Below are 17,321 nucleotides of genomic sequence, written 5' to 3' on the forward strand. Positions count from 1 at the left end.
ATCGAGTGTGTCGATGTTATCCCTTTCTGGGATCGAATTTTTTTAATTCGTTTAAGTGTATGAACGTTGCAAGGACTTTCCGCGATCTTCAAGATCGTTTCTTATCGCGTCGAATGAATCACAAAAGCGACGAGAGTTATAAATATTCAGGTGAGGCGTCACCTGGGAATTGTCACGACGAAAATTACATTTCCTCTTGAATGATGGCAGAAAATCGACGACAGTACGAATCGTTGCGACGATCGCGTAACGGGCTGACCCATGAGCTCGTTCTTTTTTATCTGGTCAAGTTTAATTGGCTGATACGTCGATTTCCCTGAAATCTCAATATAACGCTCGACATTCATCCAAAGGGAATGCACGAGCATCAGATGCCGATTTCTCCGAAAGGGAGAGCTCTCCGTAAAGCGATATGCATACCGAATACGTTCGTCAGGATTTCTAACTTCTTCTCCACGGTGCTCTTCTTGGAAGGGCGACACAAAAATGTGAATGTACCGTAGCCCTTTTCAAATGTGCACAACGCATTCTTTTTTCCTTCTTTCTCCTCTCTCCACTTTCTTTTTTGTTTTAACACTTCTGGAAAATTTCGGATCTTTTGCTTTTATAATTACTGAAAACAATTTACTTCGTAATAGGAGATACAAACATTATTTCATATAGCTATTCATTTTATATACGTATAATTTATTAGAATATTTGTTTAACATTTTCGTAGATTTCATTGTTTGATGTTTGAACTACATAGAGAGAATATTTTATGATCATTTTCCTCTTAATTTGTTTAATGTTTTCCAATTACGTCACACTATTGTTAAGTTGCTAGAAAGATATGCGTATCATTAAACTATATCAGGCTATAATAGGTTAGATAGCAATTATATCAGTATCAAAGATGTTGACGCATAAAAGCGATTAAAAATGATAACAAATTAAATATTACCGTGTAAAAATATTGCGAGTGAACATGATTTCTTTTAATAGAACCGTTAAGGTTATGGAAAATTATCAGTCATAGAGGTTTCTTTGGAATTTTCACACATTGATTCTATTATAAGATAATGTAGAAATAATTAATGGGAATCAAGTGTTTTTTAACTTATGTATTTCGAGAATAGATTAATGTTATTTTATTGATTAACCTGGTTGCGGGAAGAAAGATAACTATGACAAAGAAATAGAACGTTTTCATCGTCTGTAAAAAATGGCATAGAGATAGTAACATGGGTCTAATCGATACACGGCATCGTTTTACTGAACGACTGCTAGCGGTGATCAATAGTTAGTTTCGTGTTGCACAACATAATTGATAACAATTCTCTTCAATGAGTGTCAAAAGATCGCGATAACGTTTCAATGGGTTAAGATTTTATTACTTACGTTTTTGCATTTGTGCCGAAAATATTTTTGGTATACATTATACAATTAAAATTCTTTCTTTTCCTCTACCGGGGAAAAAATATCAAGAAACTAATCAATTATTTGTTCAGAGTCTTACGTACGAACTGTACAACATTCAACTCACAGATTCAGCAAAACTTTTATCTTATTGTTAGTAAAGAAAAATTGTTTGTAGAAACGTACGTTTCTTATTTTTACATCAGAGAATACTCTATTCTGAGACAACTTGGACCGCCCAATTCTCAAACTCGAATCTCGCGGGCTTTCCTTTTGATACAAAAACGCCAGAAAGAAAGAGCATCCTCTGTATGTGTTTCGCGCGAAGAGATAGGATTGCTGGAAAGTTAAGAGCTTTTGCTCGGTCCGCGCAGACACCTTCGTTCGCTGAACGGGGCATCGAGTTATCGGTATGTACACCACGATAATGGCATCGCATTCCATTCATATCAGCATCGCTCGTTCGCCACCGCAGCCTACCCGCTCTCTTGCCTCCCACTCCCTTCCCTTCTTCCCCGGCGGTGGGACGTTCGTATGCGCAGGCTCGTTCCATCGCGCCAGGCGCATCGTCGCGTCGCAAACCAAGACGCGACCCGAACACGCGCTCGATGTGAACGCACCTTTACGCGGCCGATCGTCATGCTGGCTTCACCTGGTGCGCATTCCTTCTGCAACTGTTGGAAAACGGCTCCCCGAGGAAACTTATCTCGAGAGAGAGACAGAGAGAGAGAGAGAGAGCGTGCAGCTTGTTCGCGATCACGCCGATTCCACCAGCAGTGGGGGCTTTTTTCTATTTTATAATTAGATTTTTAGGCCTCGGTGGCGCGACTGACGTATATGCACGTTATGATCTTCGGTGGACGGTTTTAGCGGCAATAAGATTTGAAAATACTCTAGTCATACAGGTTTTGTGATAAAGATCAATGATGAGAAGGTTAAAAATATTGTGAAAATTAATGTCGTCTTTCGGGAAGGGGAAAATTTTAGAAATTTGTTCATTATTATTGAGATTTTCATTTAAAGTTTCCTTAATGTAGAATTTAGAACGATACTCCGCGTATTTAAGACAGTTTAGATGTTTAGAAGAATGTGTTTAACGGTCGAATCAAAGAGCTGTGATATTCTTCTCAGTTCTGTGATTCTTTCCGAGAAGTATTCTGTTAGGAGATAATTCTTAAGAGTAATTCGTTGTTTATTTTTTTATGTGCTCAAGGAATTTAAAGATGTCAAGTTATCGTTATTTATCGCATTTCTTGTTTTATTACATACTTTAACAAGTATCTATATTCACATCATGCAAATTGCAAGCAAAAAATTTTGCTTTGCTCCATCCTTGTACACAGTTCCGAGTTATGCAGTAATTTGAATGACAGTTTAATCTAGAAAAATTGTCTCGACGGGAAAAAAATCTTTATACAGTCAACAATAATTATCTCTGTTGTTTCTTCGCTCGAACACGAGGGCTTTTGAATGTGAAGTATCTGTATGCTTGTAATATCTAAATATACGTTCACCGTTTGGTGTATCGAGACGATAAATAGCAAACACAAAATATATCCAAACTTTCTCCACGAAGAATTCTTATATCTTACTGATAAGGTAACGGTGCCAGGTGCCGTTGTACAAACGTGCCCGCCCCCCTATACGCTACTCTGTGATTTATGCGTGTGTACTTATTAAATTACTATTTATAAACTTATTGAAACTATTAAATTAATAGTCGTCACAAACGATATACATAATGTAACACTTATATAATACAAATTATAAATAACATATCTTTCTATTTATAATTATAAAATATACAATGATCTCGAAAATGTTGGGAGAATGACCTTGAGAAAATTCCACGCGTATTAAATTAAATCTTTCCTTCGTGTTTTGAGATTTAAATGATCTATTTATATAACTTCTATCTTTATCGAATCCATCAAGTACATTAGATTAGAGAATATTCCATATAGATTCCTTAAATATTTTTAATTTTTTTTATTGCCTTAAGTACATACATGTTGATGTCACTAAAGCTTAGTAGGATTGTTCTGGTGTCTAATTTGGTGGTGGGGCGCTACAACGCAAACCGGAATTATTGTGACGGTATCAATCATTTCGTTATCATGACATCGAAACAAACACACAAATATGTTTTACATCGCACGGCAGTGCGCACGATTTGATTCTGTATAGGTTTCCTCGATGAGCCACTTCGTTTAATCACGGAAAATCTCACGATCAAATCATAATAATTGATTGTCTGTTCGAGTGTTAATCGTTCTATGAATTAAAACTAGAGATAAGGAAAGGATTGGCAATTTATCTGTAATTTTTAATTTTTAATTTTTGCCTATTGTTATTAAAAGATGAAATTATGGAAGACGGTATTATAGCGTTACAATACAATATTTTAATTTATAGATTACTTGTACACGTACGCGTACATTCATTCAAACAACTTATACATATTTATGAACTCGTCGAGTTTCAACCGTTTCTTTTTAATACTCTGAGAATGCATTGTTAACACTTGTCGTTTTAATTCATTGAGAATAATTGTCAAAGAGTAAAAAAAAGAAAACGATGATTCAAAGATCAAAGTTCTTATATATGTATGTACACACATGCATACTACTATATACAAATGAAAAATGATGGCCTAAAAGCATGAAATAAAAGATGAAGATTTCTCAAGGAATTTATATGATAAAGATTTAATATTTCTAAAAATATTCAGATTGTTTTATGTTTACGTAATTTCACAAGGTTTTGTATTAATTTTTAAATTAGAGATAACTGATTGAATATTTGATATATATAGATGTATACATATATAGCAATAATGATATACGATTTAGTCATATATCAAAAATATGACTTTGAGCACGTGTGAAGTTGCAGATTGTGGCGACTTCTATTGGTGAGATTGCGTACTGCACGTACAGTTGCTGGTTCTATATGAGCTGGTATACAAGTTAATCCCGCGCATAATTCACACATTCCAAAAAAGATTCTTCGATGGAATTCTTTCGTTTGATGTTTCGAACAATCTCAATATCAATAACGATTCCTGTAGTAGGATGTACAAACAATGATATAAACGTGGATATATACAAGTAGGTATTTTGTTACGAAATCATTACTTGAAACAACTTCAATAATATCTTCATTTATTATAATGGAATTGTGTGTGTGTGTATCTGTATCATATCCATTATGATTGTATAACGAGCAGAGTTCAACAATTCTTATACGAAAGTAATTAGAATTGTTTTATTAGTCATTAATGTGAAAGCAACTCTTAGCTTTAGAACTCATAGTCAATCTAAATATATGCGCAATTATAATTCCATTTGCGAGATTGACAAGAGGGAGACGAAATAGTCAGGAAGGAGGAATGAAAGATGACGCATTGAAAGTAAGAAAAGAGGAAATTGACGGAAGGAGAGGAATGCCCGAAAGGGTGTAGCGGGTCACGTGTGTATAGTCGGCCCCTTGCATTAGCCGTGGATCCTCCTTTTTCTTTTCTTCCTTCCCTTCTTCTCTCTTTCTCTCGGGAGCCACGTGCGCCCCAAGAAATTCCTCTTTTGTATCCTTCAGCCTTTGTTCGGCAACAGCTGTCCAGCCGAAGAAATGCTTTTCTCCATCGTCAGTCTGCTTACTGCTGATTCTTTTCCCTCTCTGTTCGCTACCACGTCTAAGTATGAATTAAATTATCGATTCTCTGCCTTCTTTTGTCGATTCGTGCGAGGAAGAGATTAAGAATCACGATTTAACGCGAGAACGTCAACTAACCATCTAAATTGTGTCAATATTTTCTTCGTAATCATTAATTCATAAATTGCCTATTTTTAGAGACAGATTATTACTTGTTATTATAAATATGTAATTGTATTTGTTCAAGAAATATTTGAGGAATCCAGTTAAACTTGAAAAGTCCAATTTCATAAATATTTTAATTTTAGGTATTTCCAACCAATCAGCCCCCAAAGACTATTTCCTTTTTATCAATTTTCAAGTAACATTTTACAAGCACTAACTTGTTATTATTAAGGTAACAAGGATTAAAAGGAAGATAGAATGAAATTTACTAAATGTTATGAAAATACATGTTTTCAGAAAGAAAAAGAGAGAGAAAGAGGGAGAGAGAGAGAGAGAGAGAGAGAGAGAAGTTGTCACAAATTCCATTTCCTTCCATGGAATGCGGCTTACCATTCCCCTCTACATCATTCCATTCCGACGGCAATGTTTAAAAGTACATCGAATCATGATTCTCTCTACCCCCGTAATTTCCTCATAAATCATTTCGAAAATTCCCGAAGGAAACGGTTCTGCATCCGTGCCCTTAACATTCGCCGGAAGACGTTGCTTTCGAAATTTGCCGCGGTTGCGTATTCAGAAGAAAATGCCACGAATGCGTCCAATTACAAAACACCGCGGGCATTCCTGAACAGATCCGTACGCATAGTGGCCCGACACTGGCTCCGCGCGGCTCTCTGCTATCTATCCCTCTTTCTTCGTTCCTCCTCCGATGGTATGAGCGGCGGAGAGTAGTTGGCGCACTATAAAAGGGGGCCCTTCGCTCGGAGCGGGGCCCCGCGGATCGGCGTGTAGCGTTCAGATAAATATGCGGGAGGGGCCGGAATTCCTCACTCGGCTGCATTCCAATCGCTCTTCCTCCTCCGCCATCTCACCACTACCACACACACAAACACCTCCCCGTCATCGTTATTTGCAGCCTCCGTCGCACACTACCTCTGTCCCGGCCACGCAGCAACAGAACAACCTAGCGATCCCAGTATGTAATACCGACGAATACCAGTACCGCCGGTGACAATAACAATAACCACGCGTGTCCATAATAAGCTTCTGAATACCCTGACAATGAGTGTATATACGAAGGAGTTGAGGTTAGCTTGGATTAGGTTAGATCAGATGCTTCTTCGTGACTTTTGTAATCTGCTTTGTTTCCTTACGGCTGAAGTGGAGCGATATTTTTGGTAATAAGGATATCCCGCTATTATTAACAACAGAGATTGTATTTATATCTGACGGCGAATTTGCTTAGGATCTTGCAACATCGTAGGGCAAAATTTATTATTTAAATTCGTAAATGAATTTTTTGAACAAAGCTACAGTATTGATAACAATTCGTCAATTCGTATGCAAATATGCGTTACTGCTGTTCGTCGTTTATGGACTGTCTTTATTTTCTCCCTTCTCTCATAATTTTTGCGTCCCTTCTTCGTGTACCAGAAAGGTAGATTCTTTTCTGGCTTTTACAGCACCTATAAACGCGTGTATATGTACTCGAGTACCGACATAGAACTCACGAGTATGTGCAAACGGTTTCGCAGGAATTATTATTGTAGGTGGTGGATCTTCCATTAAAATGCATATACAGGACCTCTAATACGAAGGCTGACCCTTTTGGCCGAAGATATCGCTCCTTTTGCAGCGCTGGCATTCCTTACCAATATTTCTCGAAGAGGAATTCCTTAATGATACACGAGTGCTGCGTGCTTCGTGCTTGCTGCTTCGTTCTTCGCTCCCTTCTGTTGGTACACGTGCGTGATTTGCGGCCTAGAGTCAGATCTCGATGGAGAAAGTGTTTATTCGGTTTCCTGTCATACTCGCCTGGGATTTTTTCTCCATCGCTAAAATTGACATATGACAAATCGCGTACAAGGTCACGTTGTACTTTCGAGCTATTTTAAAGATGCATAACACATTGTATAACATATAGACCACCTGCCTGATCCTGTAAAAGTAATCCAACATGTCCTAGAGCGGCGTTTTTAAATGACATTATAAATCTGACCTTTTTATTGAATATTTATATTTAGAAACATCAATATTTATACTTGTATATACAGATTGTTCGTGCTATTATTTTTTGGCAATGAAAACTTTTTTCTAAATGGTAGGTCTTCGAAAAGATAAGAAACCGAATTTTAAGACCTTTTTCCATACTTAATCCTATTACCGTGGCATCGATAAATTAAAAATATTTTTCATGGATTTTCCGTAACAGCAAAACGTATTGAACGTATCAAAGAAGAAAGTACCATAGAAAGCATTGAAAAGAAAGTTTACATAGCATCCTATAACAGTCCTATGTAAATGAACAGGAGGTACCTCCGCTCATAAAACGACGTTAACGGAGAATAATGTATCTCTCCGACCCATAATATCCGAATAACGTAACACATGTCAGTCGAGAGACATTCCAATTGACTTATGGAACGTCTCTAACCGGAATTCGTTCGGAACGAAAGAAGATTCCCGCGTCGCGTCGCGACGGACATGTCCAGCGGAGCGTGGCGTAAAAAGTCAGCTAAAGCGGAAGAGATTTCGGGATGTGCCATGCCGGGAGGACGAAGAGGAAGCGACTCGAGAGATCTTTCGAGGGAGAAAAAGGAATGATAGATACGTAAGGGAGATGCAAGCATCGAGGTAAGAAGAGCTGCGCCTCGTGGAGGTGGAGAACGAGCGATGGAGGAGGAGGAGGAGGAGGAGGTGGAGGTGGAGGAGGGGAAAAATAAGAGGCTCTTTCCGCGAGGCGAGCGAACCGGCTCGTACTCGATAGCATCTGCGGAGCCTCCGACAATAATAGTGTGGACCGAGAAATATGCGCGCGGGGCCCGAGCCCTGTGAATCCTTCGGCGGTTTTGGGGTGGTGAGGTGGTGTACGGAGGCACAGCTCGCCTGGTGGGGCGAAATTCTCCGATGCGTAGTGATGGGATCGATCCGGTGCTTGTAATTCCCGAACAACTAGTCCTTTTGATCTTTCCATTGCTCACCACTCGCGTGTCGCTACTTTCATGAAAAATTCTGAAATTTTGGTAACGCAGAGTGACCATGTTTTAGAAAGACGATATTTTCGTGCAAATTGGTCCCACGAATATAGAATAGAAAAATATGTCCTGAAACACGAACTTTCCAATTACTTTATAGAAAGATAGTCCATTCCATTTCTTGCAAAGGTTTTTTTTTGTAAAAATACATGATTTTATACAAATACGTAAGTTATCATTTTAGTGGAAACCACACGAGAAAGAAGAAAAATAGTTTGCAAAAAAACATGGAATAATTACCTGGAATTCGTAAAATGTGCATAATTTGGACGAATATAAAATTGAATTAATGTTATGAAAGTATAATAGGCATAGATCATCGATCAGCGATGATAATGAAATAAATCGATAAGATGTGCAAAGGCAGGAGAATTGGTCCCATCACTACTGGTACGGAACGGGCCTTCTGACGGAGAGGGGACATACACCAAGGTCCACCGGGCCTGTTCTTAGATGATCAGAGACACGGCTGATGGGCCAGTAGTGGCCCCAGAAATTCCAACAAGGACGAGGCATAATGCGCGACTCAAGGTCGGTTCTACTACCGACCAGAGAATCCGAGATGGGACCACGTTCAGCAGGGTCGTACTGTGACCTCGTCAGGCCTTCCTTCCCCTCCTCTCCCGGTTCTCGGGCCCCTACTCCATCCCTGCTGTCGTCCCTTACAGGCTGGGCTCCGCCAGCGACAGGATCGTGCGCTCGCCCCGCGGCGCCCTGCATATCAGGCCCCTGCATACCACCACGACATTCCGCATCGCTGAAAAAAATGTACGTCCTCCGGGGGTCGATGACGAATACTACGGTGAAATTCGAGACGCGACCTCGTCGACGCTTCGTCGTTCGGCTATTCGACGAAACTATTCCGTCGAGTATACTAGTTGTGTACGTGCGCGGAAACGAAATTAACGGTTCTTCTTCGTCGAACGTCGATCGGTGTTTTTCTCCTCTGTAATGGATATTTTGATCGATGGAAAATATTTGACGAGGAAATATAGGTCAAGAAAATTTCTATCGACGAAAGAATTTTTAGTTTGATGGAACTTTCGAGAGGAGGAGATGGAGGATCATTGAAGATGAGAAAGCCTAGGGAAGGAGCAAAATTTCGACACGCGATATCGTAAATATTCATGGTACGTGAGCGAACGCAGCACGTGTGTGTACGTTCTAGTATCAATTAGATTCACCAGGAACGAATACCGCATGAAATGCATGGTATCTGAAAGGAAGAGGCAAAGTGGGGGATGCGGAGAACGAAGAAGGTAGAAATTGTTGGGTAGCGAAAAGAAGAAAGAAATAGAGGGAGGATAGGAAAAGCAGATTGGGAGTGGGGGGCGCAAGGGCTCGATTGCGACGGTCCTGCCGGGCCTCATCCTGAGGCCCGCCTTTTTACACCGGCTAAGAAAGAGCCGCTTGAGGCCACCGTGGTTGAAGCGAGATAAATGAAAAGACTATGGAAGGAGCAGACGGAAAGTGAGGAGAGGAGGAACGCCTATACGGAGATTGAGAGAGGTAGGCTCCGCGCGTGTATGTGTGCTCGAGTGAGAAAGAGGCAGAGATCGAAGGATTAAACGGAAGAAGAGAAGGAGGAGGAGAGAAATAAAAGAGTAAAAAGGAAGGATGTTGGATAGGATGGTAGGGAGAAGGGTGGTAGGTAAAAGCAGGATGGAAACGAGAAGGGAAGGAGAGAATCGACCGGGTGGTGCAAGAAGCGAAGGAAGAGAAGGCAAAAAGGAGGAAAAAAGGTGGGATCCCTTAAAAATTGAGACCCACAGAGGTGGGGATCGGAATTTCGGGCCCCGTAAACCGGCCAGTCTCGAGGAGGCCTTCGCGAAGATGAGGTGAAGAGAAGAGGAGATAGACATCCGACGGGATAGAAGAAGAAGAAGGAGAACGAGAAGGAGAAGAAGAAGAAGAAGAAGAAGAAGAGGAAGGCGAGGGCGAAGAGGAAAACGACGAGGAAGAAAAAGGCGGAGAAGAAGGAAAGGAAGAAGAGTATATAGGAGAGGAAAGAAAGAGACGGCAACGATCACGACGATCACGACGACCACGACGACGAAGAAGACGAAGAAGACGAAGAAGAAGAAGAAGAGGAACCGTGCCTAGTCTACCGTGTACCCGGCATGGACCGTCAGTACACACTCTGCGTACTCGTACCGGCGCACCAGTACCGCACCTACGTAAACAATTACCATCAGCAGGCGCATCAACAGCGACTGCAACAACACCAACGCCAGCAATATTCCGAGCAGCAACGTTCCTGCAAACAGCCTTATCAACAGGAGCAAATTTACGAGAACGTCGTGTCCCAATATCGAATGAGAATGTGCTACCACAACGACTACGAGAACGACGAGCAGATACAGAGGTTCTATTGGGAGCAGTGCTACAGACGTGATGACACCGACGCCACCGCATACTATTACTGTGAATACGTAAGGACTCTTACAGGATTTTCGCGTATCTCGTGCGTTACTCTGATCTCTTGGAATCCGTTGAAGTGAAATTCCACGTCCGGCGTACCACCGTCAACGACTTTGTCATCGATCAGTGTTTTCCTTTTCATACCTCTGCTATCTAATGTCTCATATTTCCTTCAAATATCTCTCTGTCTCTCCGATCACACGTCTCTAATATCAAGATACGATCTGCTGATAACGTCGAATAGAAGTTTCGAATCATTCGCTGTTTCTTTCTTTCGCATTTACATGTCGACTAAGAGAAACAGAGAGAAAGAGAGAGGCCTCGAAAACGAACGGTAATTGGAAGTACCGGAGCTCGCTTCGAGAACTCTTTTCGAGAATAGCAAAAGTGCGAAATTCCATAGAAACGCGACACGAGAGAGAAACGGAACGAGAAACGTTGCCGTGAATTCCGAATGTTTCTCTCGCTACCGATCGACTACGTTCTTTTATTTCCTTCTGTTTTACGACGTTGAACCTGCGGAACAATCCGAACTGCAGGATCGTCCGGCATTCTTAGCACTACGTAAATCATGTGTAATGGTATTTCCTTGTTTGAAAATCGAAAGAATGCTGCCACAGGCAGTTGCGTGGCTTCTATCGGATTTCGATGCGTGATCGAGCTAAAAACGTGAAACGACGTGCTATTCCCAACGTTACTTTTAACCGCAGAATTCTTTCTGTTAAGTGTTGCCTAAGTGCCATATGCGCATTTGCAATTTAATTTATTCGAGAATCTACATCGATGTTTGCTTCTATTATTAAAATCCACTGTATATTTAAAATAAACTCAACGATCGAAGGTCGAAATGATCGAATACTTCAGTGTGGATTCGATTGGATGTTTGGATCTCATGACTTTTATAAGTTTATGATAGGAATTTTTTTCTTTATTATTTCGAAAGAACGATGGATCTTAATTTTAACAATGTCGTTTGCAACTGTGTTACAGGCGAAAAAGGAGATTTACGATGTGAAGCAACAGAGGTTATGTCTGGCCCAGGATGAGTACAATCACCTCAACAACGCTTTAACGACGCTCGGTGCTTCACGTACAAGTTGTGAGTACATATTAATATTTATATATTTTCTGTAAATTTTTGATATTCAGAGTATTCCTGAAATTATAGTTTAGCGTGGAAAGTAATGATTTACTTGGAACTTATGACGCGCTAATCGTTCGTCGTGTTATCCGTGGTACACAATATCCTCGAATAAATTTATTTTACAATAAAAGTATTTTTATCTATATAGATCGGGTGTATCGAGCATATTTTGTGCATATTATTCCTGTACAATTAAATCATTCGTCCAACTACGGTTGGACGAATCCAAGATTACGGTACGACATCCAAGAATACGGTAAAATTTTGATACCATAGTGATCGAGAGGATATTTCTTATTTTCCAAAAAACTTGCCAATGTCGTCTTCAATTGTTTGTAGAATACAAAGTCAAATAAACGCAACAATATTTTTTATACTCTTTGATTCAGAGTTCATTGTTATTTTCCACATATAGGGTTAATAAAGAATACATCGAACGAAAAGGTAATGATTGATCATCTATCTCGTCTACAGTGTGCTCCAGTTCAAGTTCATTGAGTACCAAGTACGATCCGGATCTTTTGAAATCCGATGTCGCGCTCGCGAGGAGTCGAGTTTCCCGGCTGAAACGAGAGCTCGAACAGATCCGCGCTGAAATGAACTGTACACAACGAGGAGTGGACACTCTTGCAAGGTATGTCGTTACTGTCTTCTTTCAAGATTTACATCAGACATCTAGTGGAACTCGTAGAAATACGGATTTACATAAATATCATTTATAGTTTTATCGTAACAGAACGAATAATCTACTAAAGACACGAGTTTCAATGTTTCCTGTTATTTTTGATATAGCGTCGAACAGAAATTGAGCGGACATCATGGCGGTTGTTACAACATCACCGAGGCCCAGGCAATCATGACGGAGCTTCGAAACATTCAGAAATCGCTGAGTTCGGGCGAAAAGGAGAAAGCCGAGTTGATGCAGTCTCTGGCTCAATTGAAGGACGAATTGACGAGACTACAGCTCTGCGAAGGTAGTCCCGAGGCCAGCACTCTTAGCTTACCTCAGGAGAAGCTTAGTACAGCCTCTCAGACCGATCTCTCCGGCGAATTGGTTCCGATCGGTACTCGTCTGGCCGAGATGGCACGAATGAGGTTGCAGTACGACGAAGCAAGGAAAAGGATACAGCATATACAACAACAATTGGCGGACCTCGAGGAAAAAGTAACTCCTGGTCAGACAGAAAGCGATAAGGACAAGTTGTTGCTGTTCCAAGAGAAAGAACAGTTACTTCGAGAGTTAAGGAGTATCACTCCGCGTACCAGAACGCAACAAGATATGAAGAAGATCCAGAGTGAGATCCGTCGCCTCGAGCAGGATCTAAACAACGCGCTTGAATTGTCGAACAAGACGATTACAGATCGCGTGCGACTGCACGAAGAGAAGCAACTGCTGTTGCAACAGTTGAGGGACGCTTTACGCTCGATGGCGATGCTCGAGGGTCAATTGAAGACTCTCAGCGCGAGCACGCTCTCGGTGAGCAGCAGTTCCAGTCTTGGAAGCCTTAGCACGACCAGTAGCAAGGGTTCGCTTAGCTCTGGATTGAGCTTCACTGATATTTACGGAGGTCCTCAATGTCTGGGTCCTGTCAGCTCTCAACAGGAGCGACCAGTCGACATGGTTGATCTGCATAGACGCGTAGAAAGATTGCTCAGAGGATCGGAGCAGAATAATCTCGTCAGTACGCCTTCTCCGGGTCGATCGCAGCCGAGTTTATCGCCGAGATCGAGTCTCTCCAGCGTCAGTCCACCGGTCTCACCGCTTTATGAGAACGCCCCGATGGGCCCACCACCTGCGTATGAACACGTAGAGATGCAGAGAAGACAACATCAGAGACCTACAACCTCATCGAATGCTCACTTAGATGGAAATCAACTAGAGGACCGTTTGGCGGAGCTTAGGCTTACTCAGCAACAAACGTCGTCCCACGAACAATCCTGTGTTGCACCTCAGGATCGTCTTAAGTTGGTCGGTGGCCCACATCCACCTGTCGAATTGCAATCTGGAAATATGTCCCAAGGAAGCGGCCTTGGCAGGCCTGTATGCGTTATGCAGCATCAAATGTCTCCGCAGGAACCACCGCCTCTTTCGCCTATAAGCGAGACACCTCCTCCTACTGGTATTCGTTCGAGAGCTAGCAGTTCTGGTACGAACACCAGATCCGTCTCGGCTGCTGTTTCCGACGAAAGTGTCGCGGGTGATTCGGGAGTATTCGAGGCTTCTAATCGAAGAAAACTGCCTGGAGCGATTGGCGATGTCAATTCGTTGGCGCTTGGGGAGATGAGCCTGGAAACGGCACAGGTGCAAATTAAGCTTAGGTTGGTTTTATGTTTATATAATTCTGTTTCATAGATTGGAGATCGAAGAGCCATATGAGATATGTAGGCGAAGAATTGGGAAATGTTTGGTTCGTGTTTCTGTGATCTCATTCGTCATCCGCGAGTGAAGTGATAACTTACAGTGACAGTGATTTATGTAACAGACTGGAAGAGTTTTCTCTTTTAAAGGGGTCTAGTCAAAATTAGTTTATATCTCATATGGTTCCTATCTTGTAAAAACAATAACGTAAGTGCTTAAGTAAACGATTTATTTGTTTAGATATTCTGTAAGTGACGGTTTGCTCCATGTTGGAATCGAACGTGCCAGAAATTTGGCTGCACTTTTCATACCTAACAACGCGCAAGTGTGAGTATTTATCTAATCGTATAATTATCCTATTATTCAATTATTTGGATTCAATTATAATGCACGTGACTGACGGAAGAAATAATTTTGTTATATATTTAATGTTAAGATAATTTATTCGGTAAATCTTTTAAAAACAGTAAAAAATATTATGATAGTATTTGATAGTATTTTTATATATGATAGTACTTTTATGAAGTATTGGGAGAATGGGAAGAACTGGCATAACTTATTTTAACTGTTTTTTTTAATTTAAAAGTTGGAAGTGTTGGATCCTTCCTTTCTCTTTTTAATCATTATGATATTTCTTTTAATCTGAATAAGAATATAATATAAGAATGTAATTTTTTGATCGTAAAGTATCTTTATGTAAATGTAGCGACATTTTACAAACAAGAAACGTTTTCAACCAGACATAAATATATGCGATATTTAGAGTCATGTTGACGAGCCCGTTAGGATGAAGATTAAAAATGTTAAATAGTAACAGTTGTTTTTTCCCTGTTTGCGCTTTAGATATATAAAGGCTGCATTGCTTCCGATGCAACCGCCCGTTAATCACATGTGTTGTACGAAACCTGTTGTGGATCTGCGCAAACCAACCTTCGGCGAAACATTCCCGATTGCAGTACCACTCAACAAACTGTACACGAAGACATTGCAAGTCAACGTTTGGTGTACGGGTAACGAGTCTGAGGAGTGCTTGGTACGTGTGTCTTCCGGCTCTTTCTTGTTTCTTTCCTTTGAATATCAAGATGGCAATAAAGTATTGAAATTGTTGAATGCTTGTCTAACGCACGATAAGATTCTCATCAGTTACCAATTTATTGACAATTCAATGGCTTTTATAATGACGTTGAATGCAGCCATAATAAACGAGATATGATCGCGTATACATTTTTTTGTAACGTGATATGCTTTTTACGAACTCAAGGTTCATTTATCTTTAATATGCTAATATCTTTATTTTGTTTATTTCTACTAAACAAGATGCAATAAAAAGTACTGTAAATTATAATGGTTTACTTAAACAGCAGACTCTTTTGATAGCAAAATATTAATTTAATGATGTTTGTATTCATTGCAATATAGGCATTCTCTTGCCTTTGGAGATCAATAACATTAAATTATTATAATTAAGAGATTTAGAGTATACCAATTATATTCTTATTTCTAGTCACTGTATTTTTCCAACTGATTAACTTTTTAACCTTTTCATTTCAGGGATCCGCCCAAGTGTCCCTTGCAGACTTTAGTCCAGAATCGCCAAGCGTAAAATGGTACAACATACTTTCCTTTCGCTTCATGCAACCATCCGACAGCCCGAGTACTAGCACCAGCAATAGCAACAGCATTTCCATCAGCGTAGCGAGGCAGGCCAAACACGACAAACAAGAATCAGACTTATCGGTATATCGTGCTGGACAGAATACGAAAGAAGAAAGCAGTGACGAGAGCACGATTATCAGCTCTCAAACGTCGACTCTGACGAGAAATCAGGGATGCGATGAACTGCAAACGGCAATCTCGTTAAGGCTGGAGGAGCTAGCCAATTGCTTGGGAAGTCCTGAAGAAGAGGATGAGAACGGTGGAAGTGAAAGCGGAAGTGAGGACAGTGATGAGGAAGGAATCATTGTAGAATTTACGATGGAAGATAATGTTCTGGAGGATGTGTTAGAACATGAGGTAAATAATACTTTAAAGTACCTTCTGGTATATAATTTTTTATGGATAGTTGCCGTTAAATATTCTTAAAGCATTTGTTGTAAATTGCTTTTAAATTTGTAAAGTTTCGTTATAAATAATTATAGGAGGACGAGGAATTAAACGAAGAAGCAAGACAAACTCAGGACAAAGAAACTAATACTGAGTGCGTTTTCATCCCAGAGCAAGGAAAACAGAGGAAACTTTCGGCAGCCGGTGTCGTTTCTAGTGTTATGCACGATGATAAAAATTCGATCGTAATCAAAAGAAGTCAAACGTTTTCACCCAGTGCTGCAGTCAGCAAAAATCACTATATTTGTCGGGTGAGCATTGCTTTCTGTTTTAGAACATTATCTACAATTTTTAGAAATTTGGTCAAGTAGTTTAAAATTTAATTTGATTATTCATTGCAATCGATGTTTCATATTACAGTTGAATCGAAGCGATAGTGATAGTAGCATGCCACTTTATCGCAGAGGCGGACCATTTCAACGAAATTCAGTAGAAAGACGGTCTCTTCGATGGCGAAGACCTTTGTCCGCTCTCAGTTGTAAAACTGCCTCAAAAAAGTCTACCAATTTACCACCTACCGCTAGAACCTCGCTGGATCTTGAATTGGATCTTCAAGCACAGCATGCCAGACTGAACAATCTCCAGGACGAATTGAGTAGATTGCGAGAATTAAAGCAAAGGTTAGAACAAGCGCGAGAAAAGGGAGACACAGACTTTGCAACGTGGTTGTTAGAGGACCACAAGTTCCAGAATCTGATGGCACAAGCCGAAAGTGGAAAGAACGGTAAAAGTGCCGAGGATAAAAGAGTAGAGAAGATGTTGAAGAAAACTTCGAAAGAAATCTACAAACTACGGAAAACAAAAGCTGGGAAAGGAAAACCTGATATTATTTCGTTCAAGTATGTACATTACTGTTTAGTATATAATATCTGAAATTTCTATTTTAAATTGTTAGAAAAAAAATTATGCGGAATTTCTAGCGTCTAAATTAAAATTATTCACCTACTTTATGACCAATTTTTTAAAACATTAACTTATACCATAAAATGATATTCAATAAAAATATACAATAAGTAGTTACATTCAATGGAAATGTTAGCTTATA

General features: G+C 40.2%; 1 protein-coding gene across 5 annotated transcripts in view; it reads left to right on the forward strand.

The window, feature by feature from the left end:
• Positions 1 to 17,321, forward strand: part of LOC100651971 (protein kibra) — a 42,586-nt gene that overhangs the window by 22,533 nt on the left and 2,732 nt on the right. For 4 of the 5 annotated variants that reach the window (XM_048411687.1, XM_020866463.2, XM_020866464.2 and 1 more), the window contains 8 exons: positions 11,661 to 11,769; positions 12,289 to 12,448; positions 12,607 to 14,133; positions 14,414 to 14,500; positions 15,017 to 15,206; positions 15,725 to 16,186; positions 16,312 to 16,527; positions 16,637 to 17,115. In XM_048411687.1, coding sequence (XP_048267644.1) covers positions 11,661 to 11,769; positions 12,289 to 12,448; positions 12,607 to 14,133; positions 14,414 to 14,500; positions 15,017 to 15,206; positions 15,725 to 16,186; positions 16,312 to 16,527; positions 16,637 to 17,115 — 3,230 coding nt within the window. Of the gene's footprint in view, positions 1 to 9,557; positions 10,682 to 11,660; positions 11,770 to 12,288; positions 12,449 to 12,606; positions 14,134 to 14,413; positions 14,501 to 15,016; positions 15,207 to 15,724; positions 16,187 to 16,311; positions 16,528 to 16,636; positions 17,116 to 17,321 lie in introns of those variants that run through there. The other variant, XM_020866465.2, reaches the window with a different exon arrangement.

This window comes from Bombus terrestris, chromosome 14 (genome assembly GCF_910591885.1).
Source record: "Bombus terrestris chromosome 14, iyBomTerr1.2, whole genome shotgun sequence".
Classification (NCBI taxonomy): domain Eukaryota; kingdom Metazoa; phylum Arthropoda; class Insecta; order Hymenoptera; family Apidae; genus Bombus; species Bombus terrestris.